General features: G+C 43.8%; 1 protein-coding gene across 3 annotated transcripts in view; it reads left to right on the top strand.

Annotated features, from left to right (window-relative positions):
- The window catches only part of LOC137353391 (transportin-3-like), a 63,363-nt gene that overhangs the window by 48,037 nt on the left and 3,205 nt on the right, over nt 1–12,121 (top strand). For all 3 annotated transcript variants that reach the window (XM_068019616.1, XM_068019614.1, XM_068019615.1), the window contains exons 21-23: nt 1,032–1,199; nt 4,922–5,034; nt 7,942–8,030. In XM_068019616.1, the coding sequence (XP_067875717.1) occupies nt 1,032–1,199; nt 4,922–5,034; nt 7,942–8,002 (342 nt within the window). In that variant the 3' untranslated portion in view covers nt 8,003–8,030. The remainder of the gene's footprint in view (nt 1–1,031; nt 1,200–4,921; nt 5,035–7,941; nt 8,031–12,121) is intronic.

Genomic DNA, 12,121 nt, shown 5'->3' with positions numbered 1-12,121 from the left:
AGTTACACTCTTTCAATTAATCAGGTAAACTTCCCTTCCTTCCATGCAAAGTTGCTTTTAACTTCTGTTTGCTATACTAGGCCAGCTTGTGCACTGCGCATTTCCTTTAAAATTGATGTGCAGCCGCGCATGCATGTATCTTAAAGGGAGCGTCACTTGTGCGCAGTCTGTTGGTTCCCCGCACGCCACATTCCCAATTGCTGCATGACTGCACACCCGCACAGTTTAGGGAGAACATTGCCTCCAAGGCTTGAATATATAATCTGGGCTGACACTGAAGTATGGTACTGATGGAGTGTTGCAATGTCAGAGATGTTGTCTTTCAGATGAAGTATTAAACCTGAATGCCTGTTGAGGTGGCCATAAAAATATTCCTTGGCACTATTTGGCAAGATACGTGCTTTCCTGCCAATGGTTATCTCTCAACCAACAACACCAAAAAAACAATTTAGCTGGAATTTATTTCATTGATTGTGGGACCTTGCTGTGTGCAAACAGCTCACATTTGCCTATATTGCAACAGTGATTCATTAACTCTGAATAGATTTGGGATGTCCTGAAAGGAACTATATAAATGTAAGCTTGTTTTTCTCTTTTATTTAAAAAAAAAAGTAATTTCCGACTAGCTTTTCTGATATCGCTAATCCCTAAACTTCTCCACTCTTTACCCCACTCTCTTCCTTTAAAACACTCTTTAAAACTCTCCTTAAGACCTATCACTGTCCCTGTATTTCCTTATGTGACTCAGTGGCAAATCTTTTTTTGCTAATACTCCTGTAAAGCACCTTGCAACATTTTACTTTGTTAAATGTGCTATATAAATGCAAGTTGGTGTTCCTATTTATAGCAATTAAAACCTGTAGCTTTAAAGGAACAGGTCAAGTTACATATCGTTGCATATCAGAATAATGAATTGCTGCCTTATTAAATCAGCACATCTTCTGACTTGGCATAAACATTGTCAAATGTTCATGAAGGCTGCCTTTAATCATCAGACAGTGTAGTAAATTGCCTCTGTTGGCATGTTTTAGCACAAAGAAGATTTTGAGCTACGGAAGAACCTAGTCCACGGATTTCTCGGGGAGAGCGGAGCGCTGCTTGTTGCGCAGCTCGTACAGGCATGCTGCTTCTACCTTGTGCCGAGTATGCTGGGAAACGTGGCAGACGTCATGTGGGAACTCCGCATTTTTGACCGGAAGGTAAGTAACGGGAGCTGGATGGCGCCTTAATGCTTGCGTAGGTTTTCTTGACCCCTCCTGATGGCTTGGTGGGTAAATGCACTGTATAGTTCGATACTGAGGCACGCAATCTTGATCTGTGCAGCATTTGCCAATCTCAACTAAGGTGTCCAGATTTGACTTCAAGGAAAGGAGAAAGTCAGCCAAAATCTTCTCTCCTGATTGTACCTACATCAGGGAGCATCAGATGGCATTCATGTAGATGGCGGGCAAAGATAGTAGTGGCTGAGGTATGATGCTCTGCATGGTTGAACATCCTGCTAATGCTCTCTAGCTCTCGTGTGAAAAATAGTCACTTGGGCGATGTGCTAGAGGACAGTTGGTGCCCAATTGTCTTTTTTTTAAATTCATTCATGGGATGTGGACGTCGCTGGCTAGGCCAGCATTTATTGCCCGTCCTAATTGCCCTTGAGAAAGTGGTGGTGAGCTACCTATCTGTAACCCAGAAAAAGATTTGGGAGCGATGGGGGTGAAAAATTGGTAGAAGAGATGGAGTAGTAGTACTGATTAGGGAAGACATTGTAGTGTTGGAAAGAGGGATGTACTTAAGGGGACAAGGACAGAATCCATTTGGTTAGAGTTGCAAAGCAAAAAAAGGATATGATCACGCTACTAGGGGTATTCTATAGGCTTCAGAATAGATAGAGGAGCAATCAGATGTGCAAGAACTATAGAGTGGGGGACTTCAATTACTCAGATACCGATTGGGTAAAGGGTAAGTAAGAGGAGAAATTTTTGAAATGTGTTCAGGAGAACTTCCTTGATCAAAATGTTCTCAGCCCAACTAGAAAAGGAGGCATTGCTGGATCTGGTGCTGGGAAATGAGGTGGGCCAGGTGTCAGGGGAGGAGCATTTGGGTAAGAGTGATCATTGTATCATAAGGTTTAAACTCATAATGTAGAAAAGCAAGGAACAAATTAAGGTAGAACAGCGAGATTGGTAGATGGCTAATTTCGACGCAATGAGAGGGATCTAGCCAGGATAAAATGGAACCAAAGACTAACAGGAAAATCTGTAATGGAACAATGGGTTATCTTTAAGGAAGAGATGCTTCAGGTACAGTCTACATACATTGCGGAAGGTAAGGGAACCAAAAACAGGGCTCCTTGGATGATGAGGATGATAGAGGATATGATGAAACAAAAGATGCATAATGCATGTCGGCTGAATTCTTCAAGTGAGAACCAGATCAAATACAATAAGTTGAGAGGGGAGGTGAAGAGGAAAATAAGACTGGCAAAGAGAATATGAAAACAGAATGGCAGTCATCCCAAAAATCTTCTACCGGCATGTAAATGGTAAGCGAGTAGTAAGAGGTGGAGTAGGACCTATTCGGGACAAAGAATAATATATGCTTAGACACGCAGGGCAAATGTAGAATTCTTAAATGAGTACTTTGTGTTGGTGTTTACAAAGGAAGAGAATGCTGACAAAATATTGGTAGAAGCGGAGAGAGTAGAGGCAATGGATAGGGTAAACATTGAGAGGAAATAGTGGAAAGGCTGGATATGCTTAGGGTATATAAGTCACCTGCTCTGGATGCTTGTATTTCAGGTTGCTAAATGAAGTGGGGGTGGAGATAGTGGAAGGGCTTGCTATAATATTCCAGTCTTCCCTGGATATGGGGGAGGTGCCAGAGGATTGGAGAGTGACAAATGTGACACCCTTATTCAAGAAAGGGTGTAAGGACAGTCCTAGCAACTACAGACCAGTTAGTTTAACATCAGTAGTGAGTAAGGTTTTAGAAACAATAATCAGGGAAAAAATCAACAGGTGCTTGGAGGGGGATGAGTTAGTTAAGGGTAGCCAGCATGGATTTGTAAAAAGCAGATCATGCTTGACTAATCCAATTGAGTTTTTGATGAAGTAACAGAGTAGGTTGATGAAAGGAATGTGGTGGATTTGTCTGCATAGATTTTAAGAAAGAGTTTTATAAAGTGCCACATAAGAGGCTGCTTAACAAAACTGAGGCTCATGGAATAGAAGGGTCAGTGTTCAACTGGATAAAAAAATTGGCTTAAGGACAGAAAACAGCGAGTCATGGTAAATAGCTGTTTTTCAGACTGTAGGATGGTAGACAGTGGTGTTCCCCAAGGGTCAGTGCTCGGACCACTGCTCTTTTTTTGTTATATATAAATGACTTGGATCTTGGAATACAGAGTAGAATTTCAAAATTTGCCAATGACCCCAAACTTGGAGGTGTGGCAAACAGGACATAGATAGGCTGGCGGAACGGGCAGACTGATGGCAGATGGAATTTAATACTGACAAGTGTGAGGTGATGCATTTTGGCAGATGGGGCAGGGTGAGGCAATAAAGACTTAATGGCACAGTTCTACAGAGTGTGCAGGAACAGAGAAGCCTGAGGGTGCATCTGCATTGATCTTTGAAGGTGGCAAGGCATATTGAGAGAGTGGTTAGTAAAGCAGAAGGGGATTTTTAGGCTTCATAAGTAGAGGCATTGAGTACAAAAGCAGGAAAGTTATGCTGAACCATTATAATGCTCTGGTTAGGCCCCAAATAGAGCATTGCATCTGGTTTTGGTCACCACACTTTAGGAATGATGTGAGGCCCCATGAGAGGGTGCAGAGCAGCTTCACCAGAATGGTTCCAGAGATGGAGGATTTTAGTTACAAGGTTAGGTTGGCGAAGCTGGAGTTGTTCCCCCTGAAGCCAGGGAGATTGAAGGGAGATTTGACAGAGCTGTACAAGATTATGACAGGCTTAGATAAGCTAGCAAAGTTAGACTAGTAAGGAAAAACTGTTCCTATTAACGAATTGAAGGATTTGGGCAAGAGATGCAGGGGAATGTGGGGAAGAACCTTTTTATGCAGCAAGTGGTAATGAGGTAAAACTTGCTGTCTCTGAGGGTGGTTGAAGTAGAGACAATGATTTGTAAATTGGATGAGAAATGAACTTGCAGGGCTCCAGGGATTGAGTAGTGAAGTGAGACTGACTGGATTGCTCTGCGGAGAGCTGGCATGGACTCGATGGGCAGAATGGCTGCCTCCTATACCGTAATGACGAAGATGGGGAAAAATCCAAAATATCCAGGAAAGACCAAAACAGGTGGTTTACAAAAAGAGAGAGGAAGGGGGAAAAATCCTGAATGCTGGAAATATACACAACAGGTCAACCAGTATCTGAAGGGAAAGGCAACATCAGTGGGGAGACAAAACACAGATGCTACCTAGCCTGCTGAGTATTTCCAGCTTTTTCTATTTGCATTTCAGATTTCCAGCATTCGCCTTTGTGTGTGACAGGGGAAGGACTGGTTAATATTTCCGCTGGGGTCTTCAGTGGAACTATTGTGAAGAGTTCTGTTCGGACATTAAGCTCCCCTTCCTTTACCTATTAGATGAGCAAGCTGCTGCTCATTTCCAGCATTTTCCTATTTTTAATTTTGTTTTATGCAAGGAACTGGCTGGTGCAGTAAATCAGACATTGAATTCACCTCTGGGACGGGGATTGAAAATGGTGGTAATGTATCGTTCACTCTCTCAAAACAGCAGTTTGCATTTACATAGCACCTGACTGCAGCCTGGACGGTGCTGCTACAAAATGTTCGACCAAAACCTTGCAAATACCCATGACCCCTATCCGAAATGCTTTTTGCGCCTCTCCCTCCAAACTCCTGCTGGGATATCAATAACGTGCTTTGTTTTCTGTATTTATGAAACCAGACATTCTGTCGGTGGCTGGAGGATGCTCTCAAGGCCCTACCAAAGGAGCTTTCGGCTGGGGCTATTACAGCTACAGAGAAACAAGTGACAGAGTTCCACAAACAGGTCATGTGGTACGTGCAAGTATTAACCAGTCGTGCATTACACACAAGCATTAATGTGACTATCTCAGACAGGTCCTGCAGTCGGTAAAGAACGTGCATACTTTATATAAGACATTTCACACTGTTTGAACATCCCAACACCAGTCAAGTGTCGGCTCTGATGTAGGGAAATACAGCAGCCAATTTGCACCCACAGCAGCATAATAAATGACCAGGTAATCTGTTCTATTGGTGGCTGATGGATCAATGTTGGCCAAGACACCATGCATATTATCTGATTTTCAAATAGCACCATGGGATCTTTTTTGATCACCTGGGGACTTGGTTTAAAGTCTCATCCGAAAGGTACAATACCATAACAAACCGGTCATAAAGCGGGCTTAGCAGTATTTGTACATGTGCTTGTATCCTTCAGGCTCCCTGTTGGCTAATTTAAGTTTATTCAGTGAGTAGCTGAGTAACACAGACCTGGAAGGTGCCAGGTTCAATCTCCCCCATCTACTGAGACCGCCAGCCACCGTGACGTTAAGGATTTTACAGTGGGTCACTGTGCCCTTAGGTTAGGGAGAGGAAAATTGCTGAATGCTTTCTGACAACTCCAGCCAGAAGTGTGTGTGGACATGGGTTTTCCTGCAGTGCCTGCTAATGGTTGAAAAACCTGCCACTTACTGCAAAGGCTTACACTTGAACAGTGGCCAGTTCTGCAATCTTAAAATTAGAATTCGGCTATTCAGAAGTGAAATCGGGAAGCACCTTTACAATCAAAGGGTAGTGGAAATGTGGAATTCGCTTCACCCAAGTCTGTGGATGCTGGGGTTTAATTGAAATTTTCATGACTGAGATCAATAGATTTTTGTTGGGTAAGAGTATCAAGGCATAGAGATCAAAGGCTCATTGCTTTGTGTTTAAAAACAAAATCCAGGGCTTTTACCATCACCTGATATGAGGGCGCATAAACAGACCCCCACAAGCTGCAATAAAAGCAAAATACTGCAAATGGTGGAAATCTGAAACACAAACAAGAAATGCTGGAAATACTCAGCAGGTCTGGCAGCATCTGTGGAGTGAGAAGCAGAGTTAAATGTTTCAGGTCACTGACCCTTCTTCAGAACTGGTGGATATTAGAAATGTAAAAGGTTTTAAGCAAGTAAAGTGGGGGTGGGGCAAGAGATAACAAAAGAGATGTTGTTGATAGGACAAGGTCACAGAGAATAACTGACCAGTAGGTCATGGAGCAAAGGCAAACGGTATGTTAATGGTGTGCTGAAAGACAAAGGTGAGACCAAACGCAGACTGGGTGACCGCTTTGCAGAACACCTCCGCTCAGTCCGAAAGCATGACCCCAAGCTTCCAGTTGCCGGCCATTTCAACACCTCCCCCCCGCTGTCATAATCACATCTCTGTGCTGGGATTGCTGCAGTGTTCCAGTAAACATCAACACAAGCTCAAGGAACAGCACCTCATTTACCAATTAGGCACGCTACAGCCTGCCAGACTGAACATTGAGTTCAATAATTTCAGAGCATGACAGGCTCCCCTTTTTATTTTTTAGTTATTTTTTATGTGTTTATTTTATTTTAGTTTGTTTCTACTGTGCTTACCCACTTTTTTTCATGTTTGTGCTTGGGGCCAGGCTGCTCAGTTTTCTGTCCATTCACACCCTCTCTGTACTAATGCTTTGTCTTTCAGCACACCATTAACATAGCGTTTGCCTTTGCTCCATGACCTTCTGGTCAGTTATTCTCTGTGACCTTGTCCTATCAACACCTTCTGTTTTGTTATCTTTTGCCCCACCCCCGCTTTACTTAGGGAAGGGTCACTGACCTGAAACGTTAACTCTGCTTCTCGCTCCACAGATGCTGCCAGACCTGCTGAGTATTTCCAGGATTTCTTGTTTGTGCCCCACAAGCTGCACCTGGCTGTAACTTTTCATCCTTCGGTCTTCACACCTGTTCTCCCTATTACCCTATTGTATTGATGTAAAAATCCTTCTGCTTGCCCTCTTATCTTTGCAACCTACTCTGCCCTAAATCCCTACTTGTCTATTTTGCTGTCCTGTTACTCACCTTCTGTGTGTTTGCCACTAGCAATGGCAGAAACTTCAGTTGCCATGCTCGAACATCCTTTTCTATACCACTCCCCTAACCCTTTGCCATAAGTGTCAGCCATGGTTCAGTTGGTAGCATTCCTGCCTCCACATCAGAACGTTGTCAGTTCAAGTCCCACTCCGAGACTTGATCTCAAAAATCAAGATTGACAGTCCTTGCCATACTGAGGGAGTGCTGCACTGTCGGAGGTGCTGTCTTTCGGATGACACTTCAAACCGAGGCCCCATCTGCCCCCTCAGGTGGGCTTAAAAGAACCCATGGCACTATTTCGAAGAACAGGGGAGTTCTTCTCCCCGATGTCCTGGCCAATATTTATCCCTAAATCAAAATCACAAAACAGATTATCTGCTCATTATCACATTACTGTTTGTGGGAGTTAGCGGTGCGCATATTGGCTGCTGTGTTTCCTACATTACAACAATCTGTGCACTTCAAAAGATACTTCATTGGCTGTAAAGCACTTTGGGAAATCTGGTGGTCGTGGAAGGCACTATATAAATGCAAGTCTTTTTCTTTTCAAAAGCCTCCTTAAAAACTACTTCATCAACCACTGAATATATATACAGCACAAACAGGCCATTCGGCCCAGCTGGTCCATCCCTGTGTTAATGCTCCATACCTGAATTGCTACCTAAACCTACTCTAAAACTGCTACACAGTATTCAATCCCACTTAGCAAATTACCTGGGCATATTTCATTAAAGTTGTTATGTTCAGTGCAAGTTAAAAGTTTCGGTGATCATATTTTAGAGAAGGAAGCTTTTTAAAAAAAAATCTCACTGCCCATCTTTTCTTTTCTTGTCTGCAGTGCTGAAGATGCGACAATGATAGGTTGGTCCCTAATGGAATTCTCCGGGTTCTACAGATAGCGCCAGCAAGTTACCAAGGAGGTATAATGTAAGTTTCCCTTCCGAGGCATCATGATATGCCTTTCCAACTTTGTCTGTAGAAAGTTGCATGACTGCGTTAGCAGGCCACACGTCACAAGTGATGAAATGGAATGGCGTTGCAACTGCCAAGCTTGCCTGAGAAATACTCAGTCAGTTGAGCTGGGAAATGTTGCCTTCTGCACTCTAGTGCAGCTTTGTGGGATCAGGCAGCCCCCGGCTGACATCAGATTGGATTGAAGCCATGCATTTCACTGGCACTGGAGCTGCTGCGGAACATTCCACGTGCTTTGTCAACAACGTGGTCTAGTACCAATGCATTTGAAGGTCTCCAAATCAGATTTCTTTTATAAGTAGAATTGAGGTGTATTAAATTGAGGGGCATTGTTAGAGTGGATACTTTGATATGCACTTGAGGTGCCGTAACCCTACAAGGCTGCTGACGAAGAGCTGGAAGGTGGGATTCGACTGGATGGCTCTTTTTCAACCGGCACAGACACGATGGGCCAAATGGCCTCCTTCCATGCCCTAAATCTCTCTCTCTGGAATAATTTTAGAATTTAACATTTTCTTCTGTAAAGAGAGGAATTTCTTTGACTAATTGTTCTTTACATTGTCTTTCACCCTTAGTGTCAGGGCGTGCCCAGGCTGTGATGCTTTTCTGTCCTATCCTTAATTAGCATGTCAATTCAGATGACAAGTGCATGTGAGATGACGGTGACATCATTCCTGATGAGCGGCCGACCGACTCTTTCTTTTTTCATGTAGTTGACGTTGGCAGGCTTTCGCTCCCATCAGCCGAGCATTCTGTGCCAGGTTGCTTGTTTTCTTTGTACTTTGGAGGCGACCGCAGAAGGGAAATGGCAGATGGTGGGTTTGTGGTCCCCTGTGATCACACTGGGTGGAGAGCAGCACTGTTCCACACCAGTGCCTCGACCACTTTAAATTCCCGAGTAAATGCCTTCCTGTCTCCTAACTCATTTTGGCAGTTAACGAGGCCTGGAAATAAACACAGACAGCATCCAGAAAGCTTAATAAATATTAACTTCAGAAGTGGCCAGTTGGTTTTCTGGTTGAAATTGCATTCAAAAGTACAAGGGTTGCAAGAAAAGTAAAGCCACTCAACCCAAGCTCAAAATTGCAGGCTGTTTTGTTTTAACATGGGGAGGAAGATCAGTTACCCTTTTTGCTTGCTGATGCGCGTATTGGTGGCAGTTGTGAACTTTCCACGCATGTCCCAATGTTGTACATGGTTAAATCCACTGCTTGGTGTGGCTTGACGCCACACAGACTAGGAGAGTCCCTAGATCCATGCCAAGTCAGTTGATCTCAGCAGGAGAGCTGATGGAGCTGCTGTAATAGTGTTCAGTGCCTTTAGGCTAGGAAAAGGAAAGGGTCAGCAAGGGTTTCTGATCGCTATCCTGTTGGAAAGTGTGTGTATGCACATTTCACCAGTGTACGGTTCAAAATACCATTATTAAAATTGCCACCTCCCTTCCCATGACACTGGGTGAGTCTGTCTCTTTTTACCATTTATCTGTTTGGCCTGTGCAAGATCTCAGTGAAAGCGTTCATTTGAAAAGAAGCAAAATGCAGCTGAAGCTTTGAGCTGCAGATTGAAATCTTGCACTTCAAATCTGAACAATTAAAGTCGTGTTCAGCGTGTGATGTCACCTATCATTTTTTTGTGTGTGATCTCGCTCAAACCAATAGAAACTCAAAGTGTTGACTTTCCCCAGAATGTGATGGATCTGATGGTTTTTGAAGTTTGTTAACTTTCTCTCCTCATCTGCTTCATTTGATGGGTGCCTCGTACTTTGCCCAAGTGGCCTTTCTTCAGTTAGGAATTTAGTTAGTGGTTAACAAAACTGCTCAGCTATGCAGATATCACAGCCCAACCTGATACTCTTCTCCCCTGGTGCACACGCACTTTGCAGCAGAGAACAGGAGCACTGGCTGTTTTTTTGCCCCTTTCCCTAACCCAGGGTTGGTCAGTTGTAGCCCCCATTGACTGGCACAGAACATTGGTTGAGATCAACTAACTAAGCACGATATTGAATCTGCTTGGTACAGCTGAATAAAACACTGCTTTTACCAACCAGAGCCATCAGGGAAGCTGTGGGTAACATTCAAGCTTTGCCCTAGCTCTCCCTCCATCGCAATGATTTTCCCCTGGACATGTGTGCTATGTTTTTGATTGATGAGGCTGAACGGTCAGGCAAAGCAGCCCTGTGCTTCATGCTATGCATGAATACACCTCATCAGCTAGTAAGTTATTAATACGCTGCTGTCTGATTCCCACACATCCTTCAGGCTCTTGTATGTCTGTTCTATATGTGAACAAAGAAAGTTCTAATGGTGCCTTTGCATATTCCATTGACATCTCAACCCATACACACTGAGGAACAGTTGGGCAATGTCTGACCGTCAACTCTCTCCTGTTGATTGATTCCTTGGCTTCTAATTCTCCACACTTAGAAAGCATGTCTTCCACTTAAAGTAGTAGAAACCATTATTGAAAAGTGCCTATTTAGGCATCAGACTTTCACCTATGGTGACATTTAATCACATCCCAGTCAGTAAATTCTCTCTGTATTCTCTATTACTCAATAACCACAAGTAATTGCGATTTGTGTGTGTGACAAACTATATCACAGTCCTGCTTGACTCTGACTGACATTGCATGAAGGATGGGAGCGGGTAAGTCACATTGTTTATGGTGAGTCTATGTTCTCGGGCAGGAGTGTTCAACCTCTGGGGTTCTTGGGACCAGCAGCTCAATCACGTCGGAGCTTATTTCTTCTCCGTTGATTTGTCCTGTGAATTTTGGGCCTGAAGGTTTGGAAAGGGTTGGTGTTTTACTGTTAAGTAATGTTGCTTCCTTGATGGATAATTCCCAAATCAAAGCATCAACTGTTGGCATCAGTGAAATATCTGCAAATTGATGAGAACAAACTCTGTGTGGCTCCCGAGGTTTCCTGATAGACATCTGTGCAATTCTCCAACACTAGCTTGGACACTGCTGTTCTAGGTGATTGTTTCTACTGCTGGTGGCATGTGATTGTTGACTCGATCATGCATCCATGTCAAGTGACCGGAAGAGGTTATTTTTATTGGAATTTGAATTTTCTGTTGCAGAAAATTCAACACGTTATCAGCTGGAGCACTGAGCTGTTGAGAATCTTAATTGGCTAAGTTTGGATTAAAGAGCTAGGTGTTGATGAGGGGCTGACTATCCGGATTGGGAGGGGTTAAGAAGCTGCAGCTGAAAGTGGAGACAGTAAAAGCAGCTGGGGATGTTGTTGATAATTGGGTAACAATGAGGTGATAAAAGCCCATAACAGATGAGGGGAGGTGGTGTAACATCTGTATTTTTTGGGGATTAGGGATTCGGGTGGGTGGTGGGCTAGTGTAAGGTTTTTGGGGATATTGGTATCAGGCAGGCAGCAGGGTTGGGGGTTTACAGGGTAGTTTGCCACTGAGGGTGGGGGAGAGATGTTAGTGCTTGGCTGGGGGGGAGGTGGGGGGGCGGTCAGGGGTTTAAATTGAGTCAAGTGACTGAGCACCCGATACAGGATAACTGCAGATTGCCTGCAGTCATCAGAATCTAGAGTAAGCAGTTGGAAAATGGACTGGTTGATGGTGAGAGGTATTTTTTTGGTTCCCTAATTTACTTAAAACCTAGTTAACCTGATGCTGTAGTGAATTGAGAGTGCTTGGTATTTCCTGCACAGAGATGTGGTGCCATACAGTGAATGTGTCTCTTCCAGCTCTGGATCTGTTCCCAGGCATTTCCTTTGTGTATCTTGACCCATTTCCATCTTTGGCTTCCCTGGGATGCGCATTGCTATGTCCTGCCTTTGCCTAACATTAATTGCAATAACTTTAGTTGAAGATATATTGTAATGGCTGAATCCTTGTTCATCCAACAGAAAGCAAAGCTGTGCACTGAGTCCTACAAGTGTTTTGTGTTGAGGACAGTGGTCAGGTATAGTGCAGCATCAAGAAAGGGATGGCAGTAGGTTTCTCCCAATGGCTAGGTGGGAGCAAGTACCACTGGGTGTAGCACTTAGCAGCACAGGTTCCTGGTCCCTGCTGAGC

The sequence above is a fragment of the Heterodontus francisci genome, chromosome 41 (genome assembly GCF_036365525.1).
Source record: "Heterodontus francisci isolate sHetFra1 chromosome 41, sHetFra1.hap1, whole genome shotgun sequence".
Lineage (NCBI taxonomy): Eukaryota > Metazoa > Chordata > Chondrichthyes > Heterodontiformes > Heterodontidae > Heterodontus > Heterodontus francisci.
Note: the sequence above shows the minus strand (reverse complement) of the source record. Positions and strands in the feature narration are given on the sequence as shown.